The sequence below is a fragment of the Ovis canadensis genome, chromosome 1 (assembly GCF_042477335.2).
Source record: "Ovis canadensis isolate MfBH-ARS-UI-01 breed Bighorn chromosome 1, ARS-UI_OviCan_v2, whole genome shotgun sequence".
Lineage (NCBI taxonomy): Eukaryota > Metazoa > Chordata > Mammalia > Artiodactyla > Bovidae > Ovis > Ovis canadensis.
Genome location: NC_091245.1, coordinates 206,500,792 through 206,526,949, shown reverse-complemented (window position 1 = coordinate 206,526,949; position 26,158 = coordinate 206,500,792). Strand labels below are relative to the sequence as shown.

At 46.7% G+C, this 26,158-nt stretch overlaps 2 protein-coding genes across 11 annotated transcripts in view; one reads left to right on the top strand and one right to left on the bottom strand.

The window, feature by feature from the left end:
• YEATS2 (YEATS domain containing 2) overlaps positions 1–15,445 on the top strand; it is a 117,308-nt gene extending 101,863 nt beyond the window's left edge. For 8 of the 9 annotated variants that reach the window (XM_069558866.1, XM_069558832.1, XM_069558848.1 and 5 more), the window contains 8 exons: positions 3,745–3,847; positions 4,718–4,791; positions 6,400–6,479; positions 7,148–7,349; positions 8,939–9,165; positions 10,007–10,081; positions 11,015–11,088; positions 12,352–14,067. In XM_069558866.1, coding sequence (XP_069414967.1) covers positions 3,745–3,847; positions 4,718–4,791; positions 6,400–6,479; positions 7,148–7,349; positions 8,939–9,165; positions 10,007–10,081; positions 11,015–11,088; positions 12,352–12,460 — 944 coding nt within the window. In that variant the 3' untranslated portion in view covers positions 12,461–14,067. Of the gene's footprint in view, positions 1–3,744; positions 3,848–4,717; positions 4,792–6,399; positions 6,480–7,147; positions 7,350–8,938; positions 9,166–10,006; positions 10,082–11,014; positions 11,089–12,351 lie in introns of all 9 variants that reach the window. The other variant, XR_011250181.1, reaches the window with a different exon arrangement.
• A 786-nt stretch (positions 15,446–16,231) lies between these two features.
• Positions 16,232–25,908, bottom strand: MAP6D1 (MAP6 domain containing 1). Of its 2 annotated transcripts, XM_069559293.1 has the most exons (4): positions 24,711–25,908; positions 23,216–23,429; positions 18,210–18,327; positions 16,232–17,715 (listed from the first exon to the last, which is right to left on the bottom strand). In XM_069559293.1, the coding sequence occupies exons 1-4, from the start codon at positions 24,835–24,837 to the stop codon at positions 17,635–17,637; spliced, it is 540 nt and encodes a 179-aa protein (XP_069415394.1). In that variant the 5' UTR covers positions 24,838–25,908; the 3' UTR covers positions 16,232–17,634. The 2 variants fall into 2 exon arrangements, with proteins under 2 accessions (XP_069415394.1, XP_069415390.1); XM_069559289.1 differs by lacking the exon at positions 24,711–25,908 and having other exon boundaries at positions 23,216–23,681.
• Between the last annotated feature and the right edge of the window lie 250 nt (positions 25,909–26,158).

The window sequence follows — 26,158 nt, the reverse complement described above, 5'->3', positions numbered from 1 at the left end:
TCATAGTTCTCATACAGATTCTGATTCAATTAATTTTGGACTGGGACCAGAGCATTTCTGTTTGATTTTAATTAAGCATACCATTTGATGAGTTTTGACAAATGCATGATCCCAGCATCCCATTCACACTGTAGAAATTCCCATCCCTTGTAGGCAGCCACTGTTTCAATTTCTTCGATAGATTAGTTGTGTCTGTTTTTTAACTTTATGTTAGTAGAAGCACATGCATTCTTTTGTGTCTGATTTAATTCACCCACTCAGTGTTTTTTGAGATTCAGCCATGTTGTTGCTAAGTAATATTCCATACTGTAGGGGTGGATGGATAGCCCATAATATGTTTATCCTTTCTACTGTTGGTGGACATTAGGTTTGTTTCTAGTTGGGGCTATTGTATGTAAGTCTTAGAAGAGCCTATCTAGTAAATAGCTATCCCAACCTGAAAATAACTGATTATATGATTTTGTAATTGAGTGCCAGATTAAATGATTGTATTTACAGGAATTCCCTGGTGTAGTTAGGACTTGGTGCTTTCATTCTGTGGCAGGTTCAGTCCCCAGTTCAGGAACTAAGATACCACAAGCAGTGCCATGTGGCTCAAATAAATAAATAGCATATACTTGCATCTACAGAACTAGAGTGTCTGAAGTTTTTCTGAGGACTTCCTTCTTGAAGTCTCAGAATCACTAGGGGTTGGGCGAAAATGTCTTGCTGACAATGAAATTAGCAAGGTCACTCAATACAAGTTGGTATACATATAAAAACCACTTTTTCTATATAGAAATTAACTGCCAACAATCCACTAAATATTTATGAGAGAAACTTAAAGACCTAAAAACTTGAAGGATATACAATTATAATTAATTATATAAATTTACTGAAATACCTGATTTTATTCTCTCTCCCAAAATGACATGGGTTCAGTACAGTCCCAGTCAGAATCTCTAGTGTTGTTTTTGTGTTTGTTTAGAAATTGACAAGATAGTCTGAAATGTATATGGGAATGCACAGGCTTAGAGTAGCTGAGATAATCTTGAACAAAAAGCTGGGGGACTTGGGTCATCAGATATATATATACTGTAAGGCTACATAATTGAGATAGTGTAGTATTGGTTCAGGAACAGATAGAATGTAGGGGTCAGGTAGTGGAAGGTGCAAACCATTGGGTGTAAGTCAGGTTCAGAGATGTACTGTACAACACAGGGAATATAGCCAATACTTTGTAATAACCGTAAATGGAAAATAACCTTTAGAAATTGTTTTGAGATTTAAAAAAAACTTTTTTAAGAGACAAAATAGAATAATTGAACAGAAAAGACAGCCCAGAAATAGACACACACATATATGGTAACCTGATTTATGACAGACTCAGTAGGGAAAAGATGTTCTTTTCAATAAGTTGTACTGGGTTAATTAGATATATCCATTTAGGGGAAAGAAGAAAACTTGGCCCCTACCTTACATCATAAAATTTAATTTGCATTGGGTCCTAGACCTAAATGTGAAGGATGAAACAGTAAAGCTTCTGGAAGAGAATATGAGAATATCTTCATGACTTTGGGCAAAGAAAACACAAGAAAAGTAGCCATGAAAGAACAAATTGATAAATTAGACTTTATTAATACTAGGAACCTCACTGTATCAGATGGACAAAATTAAGAGTGAAAGTCGCCACATACATCCTGAAAGATATTTGCGATTGATATATCTGACAAAGGAGTTCTCCCCAGAATATAGAAGACCTAAAAGTCAGTATGAAGAAGATGCTGAATTTTTTTTTAAAGACCAAGAAGTATAAACAGATACTTTACAGAAGAGGATGTCTAAGTACAATGAAATGGAAAGTTGTTCACCCTCATCAGTTGTCAAGGGAATGCAAGTTAAAACCATAGTGATACTATTCTTTCACCAGAATTAAAAGAACTGCATTGCTAAGTGTTGACAAGGATGTGAAGCACCTGGAACTCACATACCCTGCTTGTGGGGCTACAAATTGACATAATAACTTGGAAATGAGTTTGGCAGTTTCTGATAAAGTTAAATGTGTTATCGACATGTTATGGAACACGTGTTCCAGGAGGTACACTTCTAGGAAATGCAGCATATGTGCACCGAGAGACATACACAAGCTTTGCTTTTTTTTTTAATAGCCAAAAAGACGCTGACACAAAAGGGTATGCATGATGTGATTCCAGTTATATAAAATTTAAAGTGGAATTGGCAGAGAGGAATGCTAGAAGCATAAGGGACCCTGGTTGAGGACTGGAAATACTCTGTGTTTTGATTGGGGTGCTGGGTGCGTGGATGTATATGTAGGTAAAATTTATCAAACTGTACCCTTAATATTTGTGCATTTTTTTGCAAGTTATGCATCAGTGAAAAGGGGGAAGATACACTAGTGTATCTCACTTCTAGACCTTTGCTTGTATGAAACTATTGAAGGATGTTGAGTAGAAAATGACACTAGCACACTCCTTTAGGTGCGTGTACTGGTGCTCATGTACAAGATGCGTCGTAAGGGAATAGACTGTCAGCCGGGAAGCTGGTGCAAAAGAAGTGTGTGTGTGCACACGCGTGTGCATGCAGTGTTTTGATCAGAGACTATAGAAGGAAGACATGCTCCTGACACGGTTATCTTCCATCAGTAGATTTGGTAAGATCATGGCCTCTGGTCCCATCACTTCATGGGAAATAGATGGGGAAACGGTGGCTGGCTTTATATTTCTGGGCCCCAAAGTCACTGCAGATGTTGATTACAGCCATGAAATTAAAAGACGCTTACTCCTTGGAAGGAAGGTTATGACCAACCTAGACAGCATATTAAAAAGCAGAGACATTACTTTGTCAACAAAGGTCTGTCTGGTCAAGGCAATGATTTTTCCAGTGGTCATGTATGGATGTGAGAGTTGGACTGTAAAGAAAGCTGAGTGCCGAAGAACTGATGCTTTTGAACTGTGGTGTTGGAGAAGACTCTTGAGAGTCCCTTGGACTGCAAGGAGATCCAGCCAGTCCATCCTAAAGGAGATTAGTGCTGGTTGTTCATTGGAAGGACTGATGTTGAAGCTGAAACTCCAGTACTTTGGCCACCTGATGCGGAGAGCTGACTCATTTGAAAAGACCCTGATGCTGGGAATGATTGAGGGCAGGAGGAGAAGGGGACGACAGAGGATGAAATGGTTGGATGGCATCACCGACTCAATGGACAGGGGTTTGGGTGGACTCCGGGAGTTGGTGATGGACAGGGATGCCTGGCGTGCTGCAGTTCATGGGGTCGCAAAGAGTCGGACACAACTGAGCGACTGAACTGAACTGAACTGAAAAGCCTCGGGTGATATGCTCTGATTTTTCCCCAGTACAAAAGATCTGATTTTTTTTTTTGCCATGTGTCTCAGAACACTAAGATAATGCTAAAAGATGATAAACAAAAGATATTAAACTTAGAACAGGCCAGCATTGTATTTTAATGTGGCGTTGTTCAAGTGTATGTGTGTGGTCTTCCATAGTGGTATGGTTAGCCCTCTAAGAAATATCTAAAAGCCATTTTATTGCCCTGCCTTTGTCATGAGATGCAGGCTAACAGTTCTCCCCTTGTCTGCTGATCCCGTGATGACAGGCGCCATCCCAGCACTCTGGCCGTGTCTCTGCAGCTGTGGCAGCGTCCTCACTGGGTTCCCATTGTTTCTGTTCACAGGTGTCGTGCCATCACTGAGCCCTAATAGCGCTCTCATTGTTTCTGTTCCCTTGTAGTGAAGACCGAACCGGAAACACCTGCACCGAGCGGCCCCTCCCTGGATGGTCAGACAGCAGTGAAAACAGAAGACAGTTCTGAGCTGGGAAACTATGTCATTAAGTAATTACCTCAGTCCTTTCTAAGGGGGGTGTGCCTTTAGTATGTCATGGTACTTGAGGAAAAAAATCCCTGTGACAACTATATGTAGAGTTGTCTCTGTGCATTAAGCCCTTTGATGGGTAGAAGCTTCTGTCCATGTGTGGTGAACAAGTATTACCATTTGCTGCACAGCTCAGGAGGCTTCATTTAACACCTTGATGTGACCTCCAAACGGCACCTGATTGGTTGCCTCAAGAGCCTCGGATGCAATTACAAGCTCCCTTTGAGCTTGCCAACATGAAGTTTCTTTCCTCCATCTTTGGGTGTGAAATTTCTTATGATGTAATTGCTCAGGTGTGTGTACATTTTGTGTTGCAGTGTCCACACATGTGCCCAGTCTTAAACAGCTGCCTTTTTATGGCCCAACCCACTCAGTGCTGCTTCTAGAAATACTGAGATTTTCTCATTCCAAACTGGCAAAACCACTTCTAGCATATTTTGAAGTATCTCAAACTGCTGGATAGTAGAGACTTAGCCACTGTCACGGAGGTGACAGCATGAAATGTAATAACACTAAGAGTCTCTGCTCTAGTGACAGTCACACTACAGAAAGATTACACGACTATTTTAAAATATAAAAGGAAATGTCAAGTTTGCATTATTTGTCGTTCCTGGGGTCTCATCTGTTTTAGTGTTGACTTTAAGCATTAAATGCTCTTTGTTTATAAAGAAAGCGATATATAGAAGGAAGGACTTGCAGATATAGTTGGGTTTAATTCCCTTGTAAAGGAGAAATATCTCATACATACATAAATTCATACGTATACACACACACACAGTTAGAGACCGCTGTCTGTATTTGCTACCCTAATTTTCTTTTGTCCTCCTTAGGATAGACCATTTAGAGACCATCCAGCAACTCTTAACAGCGGTAGTAAAGAAGATCCCATTAATTACTGCAAAAAGTAAGACCACACTGAGTATATGGGAGCGTGGTTTAAAGCTGTGACCTGCTTGGGGTATTGAGTCAATTTGAATCACTTGGTGTTGTAATTAATACTGACGGTAGTTATCTTGGGGTGGGGTTTAGCTACAGCTGTAGCTTATTTGCAGGGTTTAGAATCCACACTGTCTTGGTCAGTCGGTTAGTCTTTTACTACTTTCACTGTGTTTGATCTGCAGAAGGAATTTTTTTTGTTATAGTATAGAAATTATAAATATGTAGTGTATATATAAAATTGCATTTGTTTTTAATGTTTATTAATAAGGAAAATAATTAGCATTTGCCCGCAGCATGCCAGACTCTGCAGGCTTATTATACTTACTTATTTAACCACGGTCCAGGCTTCCCTGGTGGCTCAGAGGTTAAAGCGTCTGCCTGCAATGCAGGAGACCTGGGTTTGATCCCTGGGTCGGGAAGATCCCCTGGAGAAGGAAATGGCAACCTACTCCAGTATTCTTGCCTGGAGAATCCCATGGACAGAGGAGCCTGGTGGGCTACAGTCCACGGGGTTGCAGAGAGTCGGACACGACTGAGCGACTTCACTCACTCACTCCATGGGATCACATGGTGTCATCTCCATTTCACAAATGAGAAAACTGAGAATAAGCAAGGTTGAGTCACCTGTTCAAAATCACAGTAGCTACAGGTCATGCAGTTTTGTTTTGTTTTTTTTTTTTTTGGTCATGCAGTTTTGATTCCAGAGTCATATATCTTTCATCTGACACTCCTGTCACTCACTCTAGAACTGCACGACTATCAAGACCTCCAATAGTGAAGTCTCCTCTGTCCCTGCCCATTGTTAGCAAGACTGAACCATTTGCTTCTCAGCCCTGGTTGCTCTGACAGAGAGCATGACTGACAGCCTGTGGATACTTAGGTGTCTGCTCTTGGGCAAGGTCACCTGTGAACATCTAGAGGGAAGGGATGAAGCAGATCATCACTTCACATTCATGGGACTATGAAATGATGAGCCAAGTACAGACTACCTTGCTTTTTTTCCAGCTGTAATAGCAAAAATTAATTTTTTCCCCTCAGGGTTTAGGGGGTCATTTTGAAGTAGCTCAAAGTTAATTTTCAATGATTCTTCTAGCCCAGCAGAAAAAATTTTTAATCTTTTAAAAAAAATCAGGTACAAATATAGAATGTTCGAGCTTAAAGGCAGTTCAGGAGCCATCTTCCTAGTCATTTGATTTTACAGTTAAGAAAACTGAAGCCCAGAGTGATGATGTAGGTTGCTCAAGGCACCTTAGTTAATAGGCCAGGGCTGGTTCTCAGGTCTGCTCCCAGTGGAATGCCATTGCCATTTATTTTAATAGAAAATCTGTCATGATGAAGCTTTCTCTACCACAGAAGCTGATTTCCCAAGGAGGGCTGTTGTTTTGAGTACACATGAATGAGATGCCTTCTCTTCTAAGGACAAGCCCTTCTGTATTATGTTGCATCGAATTTGCCTAGTAAGGAACATAGCCCATAAAGAGGTCTAAAGAAACTTCTTGGACATGCCTCCAGCAAATAAGATTTTATTTAAATCTTAACTTTATTCAGAATTTGCTGGATATGTGCATTCTAGGTGAAGATGCCAGCTGTTTTTCTGCAAAATCTGTGGAGCAGTATTATGGCTGGAACATTGGGAAAAGGAGAGCTGCTGAGGTAATCCCATGTCTGCCTCTTTGATATGCAGGCCACCACTGAGAGCCTGTTGGAGAAAATAATCAAACACATGTGCATTCTGGCTGCTTCCATAAACATCGTCATATGGAGCAGTCATAAATTCTGCAGCATGTTTTGTTAAATATTTGATGATAGAACTTTTTCCTTAGTTAAAAATCTCATTCTCCAAAGACTTGTAGGTAGCCTTTGAAAGACCTACTTTCTTTTCCTGCATTGCTAAAAATTTCTAAAAGTTTTTAAAGAATTGTAATATGTTAAAATTAAGTCAACTATTTATTGTTCAGTGTGGCAGCTACTCTGCCAAACAGTGAGGCTATAAGAGGAAGTGGCAAGTACAAAGGCGTAGGAAGCTTTGAGAAAGCCAGTGGATGGGTTTAGGGAGGGTGGGAAAGTGGGAGATCACAGGCTGGGACCAGCTGAAACACCTTATAGTCCAGGCTTAGGAATTTCAGTTATTTCATAAACATTAGGTAAACGTTCTTATACTTTTTTTTTTAACTGAGGAGAAACACCATCAGATTTTTTTCCTCAGAAAAAAATTATTCTAACAGGTTAGCATGGTAATTTGCAATTGGGTGATTTATTTGAATGTGCTCCTAAGTTGAAGGATTTCATTATGCGCCCCCCACCCCTAATTTTTTTTAAAGTGGCAAAGAGCGATGACAATGCGAAAAGTCTTACAAGAAATACTGGAGAAGAATCCAAGATTTCACCACCTGACTCCACTTAAAACCAAGCACATTGCTCACTGGTGTCGCTGCCATGGCTACACCCCACCTGACCCTGAAAGCCTGAGGAATGATGGGGACTCGATCGAGGATGTGCTGACCCAGATCGACAGTGAGCCAGGTAAGCAAGGCGGGGGATGAGGGGTGTACTCAGCACCATGGGCAGCTGAGAGGCGTCTCCTTGGAGCACATGCTCGTCTCTCAGCCTTCAGGGCTCTCAGGCTACATCAGCCCCAGCAGGTCTCAGAGCTCTTTTCTTCACCTGAGGTAAAGGGACCCGAGGATTCCAGGGGTTAGCAAAAGTCTCCACTCACCTCTCACCATGTGTCTTATCCACCCCACTGACAGTCCCTACCAAACTATTTGTGCCCAAGTGTCCCAGTCCCAGCCAGGGATGTCCCAGCCCACGGCATGCAACAGACACACACCATTCATTCAGGTGCCCCCCTCCTCTGCATTAGTTTTCCTTTGGAAACATTCTTAATCCACCTCCTTTCCTCCCAGAAGAAGTACTTCTTCCTTTGTGACCTACGAGTCTTTTTCCCTGAAGATGGGGACAATGTCTTATGTTATTTTATCTCCAAAAACCTAGTCTGGAGGTGTACTGCCTGGTGTTGGAGGCACAGGTGTAAACAGCTAATAATGTTGCAGATAAAATGGTTTTTTTATAAAGATACAAATAACTGTATGTGGGTGGGGGTGCAGGGGAGCTGGGCATAAAGATACATGGGGAGAATGTTTTGAGTTTCACCTTAAAGAATAAGTATTGTTTTCTCCTTTTAACCGCATCTTTATAGAAAAACAGACCCTTCACCTTCCAGTCTGAGGAAGGCCAGAGCACAGGCAGAGTCTGGGGGGTCCTTTAAGACTTAACACAAGTCTCATTTTCTCCATGAAGCTTTCCTGAGAGCCCTAATGCAGGGTGGCCTCCCCTTTCTCTGATCTCCAGTGGTATTTAATACCAGAACCTTGAGGGTTTCTCAGATTTTTATTGCTAAGTGCTTTGGAGAGCAGAGGCCTTGTTGATTATTTCTGTGCTTCTCTGACAGGGTATGTAAAACACAGTATTTTTCCTGTACTGGGCTTTCTTATTAATATGACTGATTAACTCTGTGAGTGTCCTGCCAGTAAAGTAGAGAGAGTTGGAATGCTTTGCCTCCATCCTGCTGGGAGTCTTTAACCCCATGTCGACCTCACTCACTTAGCATAAAGTAAAAGGGATGCATAGAACATTCCCAGAGCCCTGGCTGGCTTTAAAGCTCTATATATACTCTGTTGGGCTCTGTATAAATCAGCTAAAGATGGGATGCATGGTATACACTAAAATGGTAGTAGTACTCAGCTGTAAGCAGAACATGGGTGATTTTTTCACTGTTCATTTTTAAATTCTCCAGAAGTAAAAAAAAATTTTTAAATCAGTGGGGTGGGAGGATGGCCTCGTTTTTAGTGGCAAGAGTCAGAATTATGTGCTGTTTGACTCAGATTGCCCTTAATAGCACATATGTCTTAACACAAGATGCCTGTCTTGGTGCTTGTCTCACTTATGAATTAGTAGTTCCTATAATTATAGGTCCGTAGAATTTTAGAACTGGACAGGAGTCAGCTCCCTGGTACTTAACCCTTCTGGGTCTCAGGCTTTTGGTCCCTTGGAGATGCAAAGTCCCTTTTCTTTGGTCGCCATAGTCATAAGACTGATTGCCTCTCATTTAGAGTGCCCATCATCATTCTCATCTGCTGACAACCTCTGCCGGAAACTGGAGGACCTGCAGCAGTTTCAGAAGAGAGAGCCGGAGAACGAGGAGGAGGTGGACATCCTCAACGTCTCAGAGCCGTTAAAGATAAACATCAAGAAAGAACAGGAAGAGAAACAGGAAGAGATGAAACTCTACCTGCCACCAACACCGGGCTCTGAATTTATTGGTGACATCACACAGAAGGTAGGGGGCTAAGGCCTGTGCTGTGAGACCCCTAACCTGGGGCTCGGGTGCCTTAGAGACTGACACCAGACTTTCTGGGGAGATAGATATAGATGGTAAAGCTGGGCGAACTGTCTGGCACCCGCTTTCCCATGTCAGGGCCTTTGGGCAAGAAAGTGAATCACACGTGTAGAGCTTGCTCATTGAATATGACATTGGAGCAAAGGCAGCTAGGTGTAGGCAGTTTCGTATTTTTCATCTCCTTTTTTCTCATTTGCCTCAGTAGAAGCACCTTCTCCTTCAGAGGCATGTCAGAACGTGCTTTCCCTGACATTCTAAATAGCTCCCAAGTGCCCTGCCAGGGAGTGGATGTGGCACTGACTCCCTTGGGGTGCAGGAGAGAACTGTCCACATGCCTCTGGTGGAACGCAGCTTCACTGCATCTGCACGGCTGCCTGGGACCCAAGTGAGAGACTTGTTCTTTTCCCCTACAGAGGAAATAAAAAATGGGGCAGTTTCCAAGTATATCTTCTTTCTTTTGCAAATAGGGCCTCAGAGTCTGATGCAGGCTTTCCAGTGTGTGGCCCCCACTGTCAGAATTCATAGTAGATTCTGTGTTCTCTCATGAAGGAGATTTGGGCATGAGAGGAGGATTCTAATAGCATTTTCAACAATCCCTCAGAAACATGGCACAGTAGGGTAACAGATTCTTCTGGTTGTTACATTCTGTGTTGCTTCTCCGTGAGTTTTGTCTAGGACATTTGTAGAGTGTCTCTTCCACCCAGACATCTCCTTGAGTATCAGAAATATTCTTGTTTTTAATGTACAAATAGAAACAAAAGGCCTTCTTTTGCTCTTCCAGATTGGGATCACGCTGCAGCCTGTGGCGCTGCATAAAAACGTGTATGCGTCGGTGGTGGAGGACATGCTTTTGAAGGTGGGTGCCTGTGGGCAGCAGAGGGGCTGTTGGGGGCTGAAGCACCATGGGGCCAGCCAGGCAGGACACACTGGATCCCAGGATGCTTTGAAAAAGACAAGGACAGAAATGGAACAAAGATGACAGGCTTTATGATTTCTTTCTTCTTATTTTTAAATCAATTCAATTGTAATTCCTCTGCGTGTCAAAGCAGCTGCAAGAGTTCCTGTGCCAGTGTCACTAACAATATTTTTAAATGCCATTTCAAGTGCTGAGTAGCCTGAAGTGCAAGTCAGAGCTCTCAGTGCTTTCAGAGGTGACTTGCATGTCACAGTAGAAACGGCCATAACTGTCCCAGCCCTCGGCAACAGAATGACAGAACCAGGTTCCTTACCCAGCTGTTCTTTCCTGGTGGATCCCCTCCAGGGGCAGGGATACCTCACAAATAGCCCTCACCTGTTTCCTTTATTAAAGCAGTGTCTGATTAATGAAAATCACCCCCTTCCCAATTCAGAATCATGGCCTCTATGCTGCTGCTAAGTTGCTTCAGTCGTGTCCGACTCTGTGCGACTCCATAGACGGCAGCCCACCAGGCTCCCCTGTCCCTGGGATTCTCCAGGCAAGAACACTGGAGTGGGTTGCCATTTCCTTCTCCAGTGCATGAAAGTGAAAAGTGAAAGAGAAGTCGCTCAGTCGTGTCCGACTCTTCGAGACCCCATGGACTGCAGCCTACCAGGCTCCTCCGTCCATGGGATTTTCCAGGCTAGAGTACTGGAGTGGGGTGCCCTTGCCTTCTCCACATGGCCTCTATAGTTGTGGCCTATTATTCAAACCTTTAGTTTTTCCTTAAGGACTTTGGATCTTTAGATACAGTGGTTTCCCAAATTTAGGGCCCGGGATGGGGTCAGCCAGCATGCAGGTGGCATTTTAGAATAACAGCATCTTCTGTTACAGGCTACAGAGCAGCTAGTCAGCGACATCCTGAGACAGGCTTTGGCAGTTGGATACCAGGCAGCATCGCACAACAGGTACAGTTCTCACTTCCTGACAGTTCCCATCAAGATGTTTTATACTTTAAATCAGTTCAGTAGGAGGTGGAGGTGTCCATGCTTGGGACATTCTCAGAGCCAGACTTTCTCAAAACGACCAAGCAGATGCCTGATTCTGTCTCTTGGTTGTGAGAGGTCTGTGTTGTCTCTGTCTCTGCTGCAGAGACACTGTTTGGTAGGATTCCGATATGTTATAGGATTGAATATATACCAATTCTTTGCCATTGAAGATAATAGCAGTGTTTCAGACTTGGGGCCAAGCACTGCACGTTACCTAATTTGTTTTTCGTTGCAGAACTCATACTCCCTCTTTAGAAATCAGGAAAGTGGGCTCTGAAATGTTATCTTGCCTGGCTTTCCTAGCAAATACATCATAGAACCTAGATTTAAACTTCAGTCTCACTGGGTCTATACCCACCGGCTGACCATTCCTCTTTGTGGCCTGTCACTGACTGAGATGCTGAATTTTCCTTTTGTCCCACATCCTGGCATTCCTTTCAGAGGAAACAAATGTATTTGTTTAAAGGCTGTTGTAAATTTATTAAAACTTTAACAGAGTACCTGAGGTCATGAAGAGACCTAAATAAGAGGATTATTAGGTCAGACTTGACATGGATATAACACAGTGGGCAGTATGGAGAGCTCTTTACAAAAAGTGGAGAACAGAGGAGTTCCAGTAATGTTGCTGCTGCTTGTCCTGCTAGAGATCAGGAGTGGGCCGAGTGCCTCTGCGGCCCCTGCTCACCACCATGGTCCTGACTGTGAAGACACAAAGCAGCTTGAGTGCTTTTGATAAGAACATTTAACATCATACTTGGTCTGGCATAGTTTCCAAGAGATGGGAAACATGGTCCCCAAGTTCTGTGATGCTTTGATTCAGCTTTAATCTGGCTAAGACTGAACTACAGCAATATTCTGTTCTCTACTTTACTTCATTCCTTTTTTTTTAATCTTCAAAATCTTTGTTTTCCCTTAATCATTCAGCCAACTTCTTGAAATTCATCTCATGCCCGTGAGTAGGAAGTTAGATTTGAGCCCTAAATAGGGCTAGCTGGGAAGAGGGTAGGCCACATCTCCCAAGTCAGAGGGATTAATGGAAAAGGAGAGAGATGGGGGGAGAGAAGGTACAGAGCTGCTCCCCACCCCCAGAGTGGCCCCAAACCATGGCTGTCACTCATTATTATCCCCATATAATTAATTTAGATATTTGAGAGAATTAACCTTTTTTTTTTTTTGGACCAGGATTCCCAAAGAAATTACAGTGAGTAATATTCACCAGGCCATTTGCAACATTCCTTTTCTGGACTTCCTCACAAACAAACACATGGGGATACTGAATGAAGATCAGTGAATGGAATGAATATGCTCCCAGGAAAGCAGGATTCAAAGCCTTGAACTGTGATGACTCTTCTTTTCTGGAGAAGAGAGAGTTTCCTGTGTGCCTCAGAGTATCATGGCCACCAAACCATTGCCTCCACCTAATACCACCGGAGTGTTCAGTCCCAGGTCAATCCCTTTAGGACAGAAGTTTGTTTCCTGATTCTAGAGCTAAGCAGTGAGTGGATGCATGCTCTGTCAGCTCGCATCTATTCACTCTCTGTGCAGGCTCCATGAGGGTCCGGGGCGTTAGGCCACTTTATATTGGGCCCTTTTGTCCTCTGGGAAAACTCCAGGGGGCTCCATGGGCCTGAGTCTCCCTCCAGGAGGTAGGAAATTAGTCTGGCAGGCTAGAGTTCTACCCATTTCTGTGGGTTGGGGTTCCAGGTACCCCAGCAGTTACCCTGATGACATCTGGAGGCGGGCTGGGCTTCGGCACAAAGCAGTGGCCACGGTGGGGAGGATCCGCACTCAGCCCCGAGTCGACTCAGGAAGCAGTGATCCTGTGCGGAAACCACACGAGCTTGGGAGGCTGCAGACTGAGAATTCCTGTTTCATGGAACACAGGACATCACTGGAGCCAGTCTCAGCATTGTCAAGGGGTGAACAGAGTCCAGCACAGGTCAGGAAAAGGTTTGACTACAGCTGAGAAGCCTTACTGTGTTAGTCACAGGCCCGTGCAGCTTGGAGGATGTGCCAGCAGAGCACTGGTTCATACTTTAGCGTGGTCTGCAGGAGCTTCTGCTGCTGAGTCCACCTCGAGTGGCCAGTGGTTCCCACGGTCCCTCAGAAAGTTTATCTTATCCAGTTCTTCTCTGTTGGTGAATTGTTCCCAAGAAGAAAAGTGTTTAAAACAACACTTGTGAGTGCCTTAAAGGTAGAGAAATGACTGTCAAAGCCAGGTGACAGGGAGGTCAGTATTCAGAAGCAGTGAGAACAGGCTGGTTGTGAGCAGAGCCCAGTCCGTGGGAGACAGAGTGGATAGAAGGCAGGTTAGCGGCACCCTGCATGATGTCCAGTTTCAGTATAGACACAGTACCCCAACCTTCCTAACAAAGTCTCTGTAAGTAAAGAATCTGCTCTCAGTTAGGAATCTGCCCCAAGGAGATCTGAAACCTACCCAGGTCAAAGAAACTTACCCAAGCAAGGTAATTCATGTTTTCCTGAGTCCTCTAGCCGTTCAATTCAGGAAAAGACAGGGAGGCAACTACGAGAAATCTGCCCTTTTAAATTCAGCATCTGAGGACTGCAAGTGCAGAAGGAAATCTATTCAGTAAGGCATAGGGTGTGCCCTGGTTAAGAATAAAATAGTCTAGTTGTGAAGACTCAGATATTCTGTACATAAAATACTCCAGGCAAGGTTAATGGGCAGGTGTAGACTCATTTACCAGTGGACGATGACTCATATGTACAGGATCGAAGATTTGATCCAAATGAGAACAGATTCAGTTCTTGGGTATGAAGGCCTCAAGAAATTATCTTTTTGCAAAAGAAATAGTAAACAGTCCTCATATATGTTAATGTTTCAGATGTGTTTGTATCATAATATGTAACATAATGTATAACAATACCTACAGTAAATCTTTTGGTATTTGTGACGGGTTTTTCTGAGTTTGGGGGCTTCTCTGATAGCTCAGTTGTTAAAGAATCCACCTGCAATGCAGGAGACCTGGGTTCGATCCCTGGGTTGGGAAGAGCCCCTGGAGCAGGGAAAGGCTACCCACTCCAGGAGTCTGGCCTGGAGAATTCCATCGACTGTTTAGTCCATGGGGTCGCAGAGTCAGACACGACTGAGCGACTTGCATTTTCTGAGTCTGGAGCACTGCGCTTGGGTAGGGTTTTTCTTAGGTTAGGTCCCAAAGAGCTGGGGCGAGGCAGAGCTGTAGGGGTTTGTGTATTCTTCTACTTCTTTCCAAAAAGAATTTGTAGCTAGTAGAAGAAGGATCACAATTATATAAAAATCTGAAACAGTTTTGGAAGAATGCATGTTGGCCCTGGGCATACGATTTCTGACAGCCTAGAGTGAAGGAAAACAACCTGATTGAGCTCAGAGCATCCTTAAAGCCAAGGCAATGAGGGAAACAGCTTCCAACCAGGAAGCACATTGGTCCGTTTGGCAAGAATGGGTCTCTGCTGAGGCCTGGAAAAAGTTACTCCTGTGACCTGGTCCTGCTGGGACCATCTGCTAGCACAGGAAAAACTACAGGAACTATAGAAATATTTCAGAAATGACTATTTATATCCACCCTTAATAAGAAGTAAAGGCTTTATTTTGGAAGCTTTGGTTCTTCAAAGGTAAGAAGTTCTTTGGGGAGGAGGCCCTGGGAGACAGTCCAAGTATGTAGCTTTCTTGGGACCAGACTTCACTTAGTATTAGCCTTTAGGGAGTCAAATGGTCTGGAGGAAGAATAGGGGCATTGCCTAGGCCCCTTTCCTGAGTGTTCTGTGTGTCAGCCACAGTTCTGACAGCAGCCACAGGACAGTGTCACAGTACCTTATCGGGGACTCTCTTCCTCACTGGAGGAGCCTGTGTGTGTGGCCAGCAAGAGCTCAAAGAATCCCCCGTCGGCTTGGGGCAGGCTGCACAGCCAAAGTTCTCTCAAATGCTGCCTTTTGGAGTTTGACCTAAAATCCTGGAGTTATTACAAGGATGAAAATATTAGTGTTTGTAATGGGTTTTTCTCAGTTGGAACCGCCAATCTTGCTCTCAGTGACTGGGGCCCTTCCCTCTGGTTGGGCCTCCTCACAGCTGATCAAGCCTGCTACTGCAGTGCTAACTTTGGTTATGGAATAATTAATTTGAACTCTTTCTGTTGGCTAAAATTACCTAACACATTAAACTGTTTTAATACAAAAATGCTTATTGTATAGAAACTTGAGCAAATATTGTAAGATGTAAAAAATTTTAAATTACCCATAGTTCCCCTTCTCAAAAATAGCCACTATTAATATTTCAGTACATTTCTGTCTTTATGTGTATTATTTATATGACCTACATGAGTTGGGACCACATGGTTGAGGCTATTATTATCTCAGTGGCTTCTTAAGGTCTTAACATAATGTTACTGGAGTAGCCTTATTAAGACCTAGAGTGAGTGGAACAAGTTTCTTCAGAATTCAGATCTCATAATTAATGAAGTCTAGTAAGGAAAGCTGTTGCATTGGGATGTTTGTGAAAAGCTGTCTGTTCTTCAGCATGCAGGATGCCTTCCTAAGGTCAGGCCTCTCTTGGGCAGTGATGGGGCTCCTAGGACAAGCTCAGGGGGGAGGCATAGCTGGCTGTGACGGACAGGGGCTATTGCTGGACCAAAGCAGCAGATGCCCGTAGAGCCGGCTCCCACGAAGGGGTGCCTGCACAGGAGAGAACACGTACAGCAGCTGTGCTTTGCATGGAGACCTAAGTTCTGTTAGGGGGAGGTGGGGTTTGCAGATTAGGAAACAGAAGTCTAAGCTGCTGTCAGCTAATGAGTGAGAACCAAGGTTTGTGCCCAAGACTGGCTTCAAGGATAGTCTCGTTTTACCCTAGGCTCCTGGTGGGGCTGGGGAGATCTGGGTTCCTGTTAAATATTGCATATGACACCGGTGCGACTACAGCCCTGGGTGAGCATTCCCAGAATCTACAAGCCCAGGGCAGAGCAGCGGTAGCCAAGGCACATCAAAACCCCATTACCAAGAGGAGGGTAAAGGAGGCCATGAGAAGGCGTTCGTGTTTATGATTAAATAAATAAGTTACAAGAAACCGAAATAGTACATTTGCATTTTAGTAAAATCTGAGATTGTACAGTGAATCTGTTTGCTTCTCACAGAAGGCCCAGCAGGCAGTCTCTTTTCCCTTAGGAACATCTAACATGCAAACCAATGAAGTCTGAAATAATAGAACCCTTTGTGTAAGCATATGGTTTTGCTTTTCTGTTTTAAATGATTCTCTCAGATCATTTCCTTTGCTGGAATGAGGGGAAAGGCTGTGCCTGCCAGAGCTGGGAGCTAGCACCTCTGAGGGGATGGCCCCCTCGCAGCCTGAGCTGGAAACACTGCCCCACCTCCACTCTGAGCTGCTTCTGAAACCTGAATGCCATCTCTTGTGGCGAAAGTAAAGGCTCACCAGGCTAAGTCACTTGGGAGCTGAAGAGGGATAAAAATCCAAAGAGAAATCCTTGAGTTTTCTTACCAAAACTGTCCTTAGCTTGTGCCTATAATCTCTAAAAGGACACAAATGTTTCAAGGGCTGCTTGCAAAGAGGAGAACCAGGCTGGTTCCAGGTGCTGCACTGGCTGGACTTGATCGATAAAGTCAGCAGAGGGACTTCCAAAACCAAAATGAGCTGGTTCCTTAGCAGCTAGTGAGCTCCCTGTAATGATATGACATTTTAAGGCCTTTTGGGCCACCCTTGCCCCAAAGACACTTGCAGTTCTTACTATATAGTAGTTCCCATCTAGTCATCAATACACTAAGGGAACAAAACTGGTGTTAGTACTACAACTTGGGGCTCAGAAACCAACAAGATAAATGTCCTTCATTCAGCACTTCACTCATCCCAAGAAATGTTTTGTTAAAACCAGGGTCATCTTGGCCATAAAGAAATTACATTTTAAAAAAAGAAACCCTATGATTGATCTTCTTCTGTTCTTTTGGGAAGCTTGTTCCTGGTTACTTAGCATTATCATGAATCACATGCAGGTGATGACCTAAGATTTCTTCTACAACCTGTGGGGGGCCACTGGTGGGACTATCCAAGGACATTACCTTGAGTTACCATAGGTTATAAAATTATCATATAGCCTGGACATTACTGGATCTTTCAAGAATCTGTTATGTCCATATTCCTCAGCCCCCAGTGACCAAATCAGTTCACAGTAGAATTGATCGAGGTCTTCAGATTTAAAAACTGAAGGGCGCCCTAAAGAGGCAATTAAAAAAAGATCTGAAGCTTTCCGCACACTTCCCAAGGAAGGAGAGGGTGGCGGGGCCCCAGCACTGAGCTGGGTGGTGCCCCTGTTCTGCTCACAGCACCCGTGTGGCTTGCAGAGGAGTGGTGCCCCTTGGTGAGAACAGAGGCCCCTCCCCTGACAGGGCCATCCAGTCCTGAGACCTCACTGCAGTCCCCGGTGGTGGGTTCTGATCCCCTGTGGCTCGCTCTTCAGTGGGCAGTCACACGTTGAGGATCCGGGGAGCCGAGGCCTGAAAGATGGCTGAGGGGTTAGGGGCAAACTTTTTCCTCATCTCAGGGGCCTGAAAAATGAAATTTGGCCACAGATCAGTGGAGTTCTTCCTCAACTTTCCCCCTCCCAGCAGCTGCAGACTGCTAACCTGAAGGGTCGGGGTGGGGGGTGTCCACAAGACCTTGCCTTCTGTTTCCCAAACCCTTTGGGTTGAGTCAGAAACTGAACAGCCCTACACCTCCCTTCCAGCCCCTCCTCTTTCTTACATGGACTCAGGGACTTGGAAGCTTGTCACTAAGCAAGTGGTCAAGGGTAAGGCTGGGACTTAGGAGGGAGGCAACACCCTGCTCCCAGAGAAGCCAGTGCTAGGGGGACACACGTGGCTAACGACAAAGCAGCACCTTGGCTTTCAGTTTGTGAGCGATGGTGAGGGGGGTTCAGAAACCACTGCCCCTGCCATAGTGCCATCCTACACCATCCACATCTGACACCTAGTCCCTAACCTGGAAAGGAAAGCCGCTCTTCTCACACCCCGCCGCGGCCAGGCACCAGCTTCTCACTGACCTGGAAACTGGCCCTGGGGCTGCCATCCCATCCAGAGCTGTGGGTTGTGATGACTTTGGTGGGCTTCACTTTTGTGGATCTTGATGGCTTCACTCCAGTCCAAGCCTGGAATTCCTGTCTGGAACAGAACACATCACAACCTTGCACAGGGCCGGCTGGTCCCTCAGGGGCCTCAGCTCTTGCCCTGTGCTTCTGGAACATTCCTGGCCAGTGTCCATTGCTGAGCTGCTGCTCTGGCTGCCGATGTTACTTTCTCACAGAGGCAGAACTAGCAGAGGAAGTAGACCCCAAACAGCTCCACCAGAAACTTGCTCCCACATTGCCAGGGAGCAGCAGGCACACGCTGCACTGGGAGTGAGCAGAGAGCTCGGGCAACAACAGTATCCTATTTGTCGTAAACCGCGAGCTCCTGATGTGTGCTGGGCTCCCCGTACTGTCTCTGCGCCAGGTCAAGGGGCTCTAGCAGCCCAGAACCAGCGGAAGTCGCTTGCCTCCAGCCCGTGTCACTGGTGGCCCTTAGGTCCAGGCAGGGGCCAGCCTGGACAGCGCACAGCAAGGCATGGTCGTACCTGGTTATAACAGGAGGAAAGTGAGGCCCAGCGGTCTGTTTAGTTATCTATAACCTGTGTTATTAACTCCTGTAAAAGAGTAAATCATAGTGACCATCTCAAGAAACTAAAGACCGCCTGGCTTTTGCATGGCGCTGTGCACATGGGCACTCTTGCATGGGAGCAGGGAAGGATGGTGGTCTCCATGGGGGTAGGGACTGCTGGCTGCTTGGAGGGAAGTGACAAGGCTGGCACAGCCTAGCTCCATGTGCTCAGAGTTACATCCTTTTGACAAAAACTAACTCCTCTTAAAAAAAAAAAAAAGACCTATTTCAATTCTGTCAACTCCCCTACTAAATTAGCAGAGACCCCCACCCTGGGCCCACAGGAGCCCCTGGCCAAGGGGAAAAGTGTCCAGCTGACCAGGGGCAGCACCCACATGTGGGCTGGGTCTGTGCCTATCCCATCCACAGCTCTGGCCAGGTTCCAGGCCCTGAGGCCAACAAAGCAGCCTTTTCTCCTTAGCCGCAGCACAGCTGGGCACCACTGGGCAGGCCACATGTGCATGGCACAGCTGTGTCTGTCCATGGTCAGCACTTGGGTACCAGGAAGTGGATTGGACCAAGGCTCTATCGGATAATTTTTGCTTCCAAAGCTGCAAGGTTTCAAAGACCAGCTGGCTGCACCATCTGCTGCTCCGCATCTCCTGGGGAAGCAGGTCCTCCCCTGGGCGTGCCCTTCTGTCCCCACACTGAGCTGAGCCTTGGGTCAGGCAGCCCAAGCCAGCTGTCCCAGGGTGGCTGCAGGGGTCCCAAAGCAGGAAGTGACCTGGCCCAGGGGCTAGAGCAGTCCCCATGACTGTGGGGCAGGAGATAATAAAAACACAGGACTAAGTTGAGTCCACTGTGCCTCCCTGACCAAGCAATTTCCACCATCATCCACCTCACATGAGCCTCAACTGGACTCAATGCCCACAGTCCCTCCTACTGAGGGGCAGGGAGCTACCAGGGCATTGCAGAGAGCCCAGTCTGAGGATACTGAGGCCTGGTTCTCAGCCCAACATGACTTCAAACAAATCCCTTAACTTCCCTAACCCTTCAAGTTGGGCACTTTAAAAAGTGTGGCACTTAAAAAAGTGCCAAGTCTGGCACTTTGACGGTTCGCCCTTTAACTGACTCACCGAGGAAAGAAAGAGATGACAGGAAGAACTGCCAGAAGTGGGTGGAACTAGAACCTGGGCCAGAAGTGCACACGCGCGCGCACACACACTTCTGGAGCCAGAAGTGCGCACGCGCGCACACACTTCTGGAGGGAAGGCAAGCGAGTGAGGCAGGTCAGTTCTCATCTGGAGGCCAGTGGCCAGGTGAGGTGAGACCTGCTGGGGTGGAGAGGAGCAGCCACGAGTACCCTTGATATCTCTGGGCTCTCATGATCTGTTCATTATCTTTGCTTTGTGAATTTATTTAAATGGTTTTCTTAGGTAACATGCATCTTGCAAGAAGGCAGGCGGGATGGAGTTGCTCATACCAGTAGTAGAGCTGGGAGGTAGAGGGTCTCAGAAGTCAGCTTGCAGGGTAACAGGAGAGCCGAGTTCAGCAGCAGTCCTGTGTCTCTGGCAGTGACCCAGGCAAGTCAAGCTCTTACTATTCCTGCTTTACCGCTGAGGAAAGGGTCAGAGGGACCAGGTGACCCACCAAGTTTATACACCAGGAAGGAGAGCTGTAATGGGTCCCAACTTTTGCCCAACCACTGCCAGACATAGGTCAAGCAGCTACCTGATTGAGAGGAGGCAGCATCTTAGGGGATGGCAGCCTGTTTGGGGGCACAAATTTGATCTAGGGCAAGAAACACTGGAACTCCACTCTGTTCTACGTGACCTCTTGCCAGACACTCAAGTGCCTCATCTATAGAATGGGGACAGCAAGAACTGAACTGATTTCAGGGGGTTATTGTAAAGTCTTGGGCTTCCCTCGTAGCTCAATTGGTAAAGAGTTTGCCTGCAATGCAAGAGACCTGGGTTCAATTCCTGGGTTGGGAAGATCCCCTGGAGAAGGAAATAGCAACCCACTCCAGTATTCTTGCCTGGAGAATCCCATGAAGAAAGAAGCCTGGCAGGCTACAGTCCACAGGGTCACAAGAGTCAGACACGACTGAGCGACTAAGCACACACACTGTAAAGTCTTGGGGGAGATAATCTATGGGATGTCCTAAGCCTGGGTTCTGGTACATGCTAAGCAGTACCTTTAGTATCACAGGAACTGGAAGGACCCAGCAGGACATTCAAACCTGCCATCTGTTTAACAGGTAAGGGACTGCTTCTGAAAGTCCAGCCTGGGACTGGAGTGCTTAGACACTCCCAGTGAGCAGGAACTCAGCACCATGCAAGCTTACTCATGTCAGTCAGTTCTAATTATTGGAAAGTGTGTCCTTCCCAGAGCTGAAGCTATCTCCCTGCAAGCTCCACCCCACTCTATACCTGGAACATCAGCCATGTGAAGGCATGGCACACCCAGAACCTCTGGCCTTCCAGGCCTATCACCAATCAGCTCCCTCCAGCTGGTTCAGATCAGGGCCTGGTCATGCAGCAGTCAGCACCTTCCACTGCCTGGCTAGGGCGCCAGCGCTGCAGCTCAGTGCTCTGCCCCTCACATTTCTGTAGCTCAGCTTGAGCACAAGACCCACCCTGCAACAGCCACTCCCCATTGAGTTCCTCAAAACCTGCCAGCCCACTAAGGAATCTCTGAGGAGATGGGATGTTCTTGTGTCTCGATCATGTGTTCAGGTGTATACAAAAGTCACCCATTTGATTGATTTTACTGGATGGAAATTATACCTCAAAACAGTTGATTTTAAAAGTAAAAGTTGAAGGGGAAAGTTCATACCTTTTGGCCCTTAATTCGACAGGTATGAATTCATACTGAAGAAATTAGGGTATAAGAAAAGATTTAACTATAAGAATGATGATCTTGCAAGTTATTTTTTCCTCTAAATTTTTTTTTTGTTGTTAAAGGTAATACATGTACATTTTCTTTTTCTTTTAAGCAGTGATTCAGGGAATTCCCTAGTGGTCCAGTAGTTAGGACTCCTCACCTCCACTGCAGAGGGCGTGAGTTTGATCCCTGGTCGGGGAACTAAGATCCTGCAAGCTACATGGCATGGCCAAAAGAAAGCCCCCAAAACAAAGCAGTGGTTCAAAACAGCAGAGCGAAGAGCCCCTGTCTCCCTCTACTCCTGGCAGCATCTACAACTCCTTTTCCTTCCTTTCCCTAAAGGTTACGATTTTCTCACGTATCCATGTGGAGACATTTTATGCTTATTTCAGCAGATATGTATACGTCAATAACCCTTTAACACAGATAGTAGAGACAAACTGCTGTGCATCTTTTCTGACATCTTGTTGTAGTCTCTCCTATGGCAGAGCTATAATTGACCAGTCCCCTATGCCAGTAGGACAATGACACTGTTTCCATCTTCTGTACCTTGTTGACATGTACCTTATTACTCCTTAACTCCCGCCCCATGTTCAAGGTTACATGTAGGGAAATTTTCTCTAAGTGCAGTAACTAGATCAAAGAACAGTGTTTTTAATAGCCCCAAATTAGCAACACCGGAAATATTTAATGACATGAGAACACATTATTATTTGGAGGTACATATCAATATATGGGTAATGTATTGATATACCCATAAGAGAAAACACTACACATCCATTAAAACTCATGTTATAGAAGAGCGTCTAGTAACAGGGATCAACACCCACATACATGAAATAAAAAATGTAGTTACAAAAAAAAAAGAAAAATGTAGTTACAAACCCAGCCATGTAAGAACTACAAATGGATATGAACTCAAATGCATGTTAAGGATTAGAAAGAACTACCAGTCTAGGATAGGACTGGGGATACTAATTTTTTATGTTGTAAATTCTGTAATTTCCAGTTTTTCTACAGTGACTATGTCTCACAGTTGTAAGAAGAAAGCCCTCACTTATCCAGGAGAGGAGCACAGGCCTGTCAGTGAGAGCCAAGTCAGCTGCCCTCAGTGGGATATTGAGGGGACCACCCAGAAGCCCTGCATCTGGTCCTGACCACCAATGCCCCCGGAGGGCACTGGCAGCTGGCCTGCGAGCACCACTTCCATGGTTGGGCCCTTCTGGCGGAAATTAAGATTTTAACTCCTACGAAGGCAGGCCTTTCTGACAGGACTGCCCCAGAGAGTGAGGTAGTGAGCTCACCGTCAGGGAGGTGCTTGCTCTCTGACTCCAAGTCTGGTCAGGGAGCATCAACGGAGAATCAAAGGGGTGACCTCACAGGCCGCCTGAAGCTCTCGAAGTTGGGTGGGATGGGGGATCCGGGCGCCTCCTCGCTCCTGCCCACCTGGTCCTCCTGGCTCCGCGATTCAGTCTCCTGGGACCACGGGGTCTGGGTACGATGCGCTCCCCTGCCCCCAGCCTCATACCTGTATGATGTGGTCACCACTGCAGCCGCATCCGCGTCGCCGATGGGGAGCACGTAGACCCCCCGGCCGGGGGTTGCGGGGGGCTTGGCCCTGCGGCTGCTTGCTCCCGGTCCGCGTCCCTGCGTTGCATCTCTGGACCCCGAGGGCGCCGTCCATACGCCGAAGTCCCGCTGGTACTGAGTGAGCGGCACGTCCCGGCCGGGGTCCCGGGAGCCTGCGGGAGATGGGCCTCTGCGCGAGGGAACACCGCCCGGGATTGACTCCTCGCTCTCGAGGTCCGAGTAGCTGTGCAGGGTCAGCGGCACGGCCACGTCGGAGCGGTCCAGCTGGTTCCAGCGCCGCGCCAGGCAGCAGAGGCGGCTGATGCAGGGCCACGCCATGCCGGCCCGGCGTCTGCCGCTCGGCTCCCCGCGCTCCCGGGCCGCGCCGCCCCCGCCTGCGGCCCCGCCCCCACGGCCCTCCCCGCGCCGCCGCAGCTCCGCCCCCTGGCCTGGGACCGCCACCCAGGGAGCTAGGGCTGGGCCACAGCTCCGCGGAGCGCACGGCTCTGGAGGGGTGCGGAAGCGGGGCTGGGGTTAAACTGAAACCGGCTGGAGGCACTTACAAGTATCCAACTTGAAGAATGTTCCTTAATTTAATCCAAAATTCCCCAAGTGCTATCTTACAAACTGAACCTGGCTTCGCAAAGCCCAGGGGCCGGATGGCAACCCTTCCTAGCTGGTCCTGAGTGAACAGTCCGCTGGGCCCCGCCCACAGGCCACTGGCTGCCAGATTTGTACGCGGCTGCACACGGGGCTTGCAGGCAAGCACGAGATGTAGCGATGAGTGGATCAGAGGGGACTTGGGGCTGCACTTCCCGGAGAACACGCATTTGAATCAGCCTTTATAATGCCAAATTTGTGACAACCAATTCAGCCTTCCACTGAGAATTGACATTAGCCCTCAACTGACATTTCCTGAGGTCTAAAATCCCTAATTTTAAAGCATGGCTCCAAAGGCTTGATTTAGCTTTATAAAGCTGCCACAAATCTTTGGCTACTATGCTATAAAAGTTCCTCTCCCTCCTGTGCAGAGCTAAGGTAATCCTCCAAGCTAAAGGTCAGTCTGTTTCAGGCATAACAAGGTTATCAGACAATCCCTGGCCACACAAGCCTTCCTGAACTGACACAAGCCCTCAGTGTGCACTGCAGACCAGTTACTAGTAACTATCGAAACAACATTAATTACCCAGTGCACCATCTCAAGCATATACCTGGACAGTATCCAACCTGCACCTCAGAGGAACTGCAGTATAGCCCTGGCCAGTCAAAAGATTCCTCTCCCAAACCATTGCATTGCTGGTCTTAGCTCAAAAGCACAGTGACGTGACACGATGACTGCCCCGAAGTGGCAGCAGCTCAGCTGCCTGGGCCCGGCCATGACCCAAGGCAGCAGCAGAGAAGCCCTGTGTTCTGTGAAGACGCTGGGAGACGACACACCTGCTCAGATTACCCACCTGCTCTGTGTGACCTCCATGCACCACGGCCGTGGGTCAGCCACTCGGGAGACTTGTGACTACAACAGTCCGTCCTGCAGGAGGGAAAAAAAAGAGCAGCTCTTCTTGTTTTGACTCCTTCATTCATTAAACAGTTAAAAGAGCACTTACTATTCTGTGTGCCTGGAATAATGCTGGATGCCTTCAGGAGGTTTACAGAGCAGTGGGTGACAAGACATGGAAACCAGTGTACCAGAGCTTTCCAGCAGCGGAAAGGGGGCCGGGGGCCTGGACTCACCACCTGCAGTGAGGGTGGACAGCAGGACCGGGTGGGAACGCAGGGGTCAGGGCCCAGGGGTTCAGCCACAGGCAGCCAGGGCTGGATCACGGAGGGCCTTGGCAGCCACACTACAGGGCTCACAAGCCGTTTTTCACAGGCGACAACAGGAAATGACTAGAGTGTTTTCAGCACTCTGTGGCCATATGGAGAAGTACAGGACATTTCAGAGAGCAGCTGGAGAGCAGTCTTTACAGCCAGGTTAGGGACAAGGGACTGGGACTTAACGCACAGGTGCTAAGAGTGGAGAGAAGGGGCTGGATTCTACAAACAAGAGGTGAGAGAGGGAATCTAGAATGGCCCAGGTTTCTGGCTTAAGCCAGGAGTGACATTTGACATGCCTGCACAGTGGGATCCAGGACCTAGAACTATGTTTGACAGGCAGCAGACACAGGTGCAGAGTGACAGAGCTCAGAAGACAATTTCACGGAGGTAACTGAAGCCACAGAAGTGGAGAGAAGAGAGAGCTAAGGCTGCACTTCTGGGACCCCACACTGCAGAGCGCAGCAGAGGTGGCAGAGGCCGAGGCGCACAAGCCAGGCGGAGCATGGCCTTGGGGTGATCACGTGTCAGCAAAGCAGCCAAGATGAGGAATGAAGGTACCTCAGCGGGCAAACAGGAGAGCAGGGACAGTTGCCAGAGCCTTGGACAGCTAGGCTTGTTCTTCTGGAGCTGGACGCTGACCTCCAAGGCCTCCCATAGGTAGATACTTGACCTTCTAAACCTGCCTTCTCAGACCATCACAAGTCATAAAGAGGAGACATGTCTTCTTCATTGCCTGTTTTTCGGGTCTGCCCACAGACATGAATCTCATTTTGGACTCCATACGGAAGGTCCATATGATCTCAGCCTCCCATCCCATCTCTGAAAAACATTTCTTGCCTCATCTGTAAGTCACAGGGTTGTTAGTATTAGCTACATATTCAGAAATGTCAAAGCACAGCAGTGTGACCTTGGGCGGTTCCCACACACAACCACCCTGGCTTCTTACTGGCAACATGAAGGCTAGGTTAAAAAAAATTATCTTGCCTTGAAGTGACATTAGTTTAGAATAGAATCCTCTGCCTGGCAAGAATGACCAGTACTTCAGAGTAGAGAAGAGTCTGGCCTGGTGGGGAAGGTGAAGAACCAC

Excerpts from the sequence above, each read along its gene's own strand:
- MAP6D1 (XM_069559289.1), bottom strand. The coding sequence starts at position 23,595 with ATGGCGTGGCCCTGCATCAGCCGCCTCTGCTGCCTGGCGCGGCGCTGG. Across the intron at positions 18,328-23,215 it reads GTGGTGACCACATCATACAG|ACAGGAATTCCAGGCTTGGA; the intron begins GTATGAGGCTGG and ends GTTCTGTTCCAG. Across the intron at positions 17,716-18,209 it reads GCCCCAGGGCCAGTTTCCAG|GCCCCTGAGATGAGGAAAAA; the intron begins GTCAGTGAGAAG and ends TTCATTTTTCAG.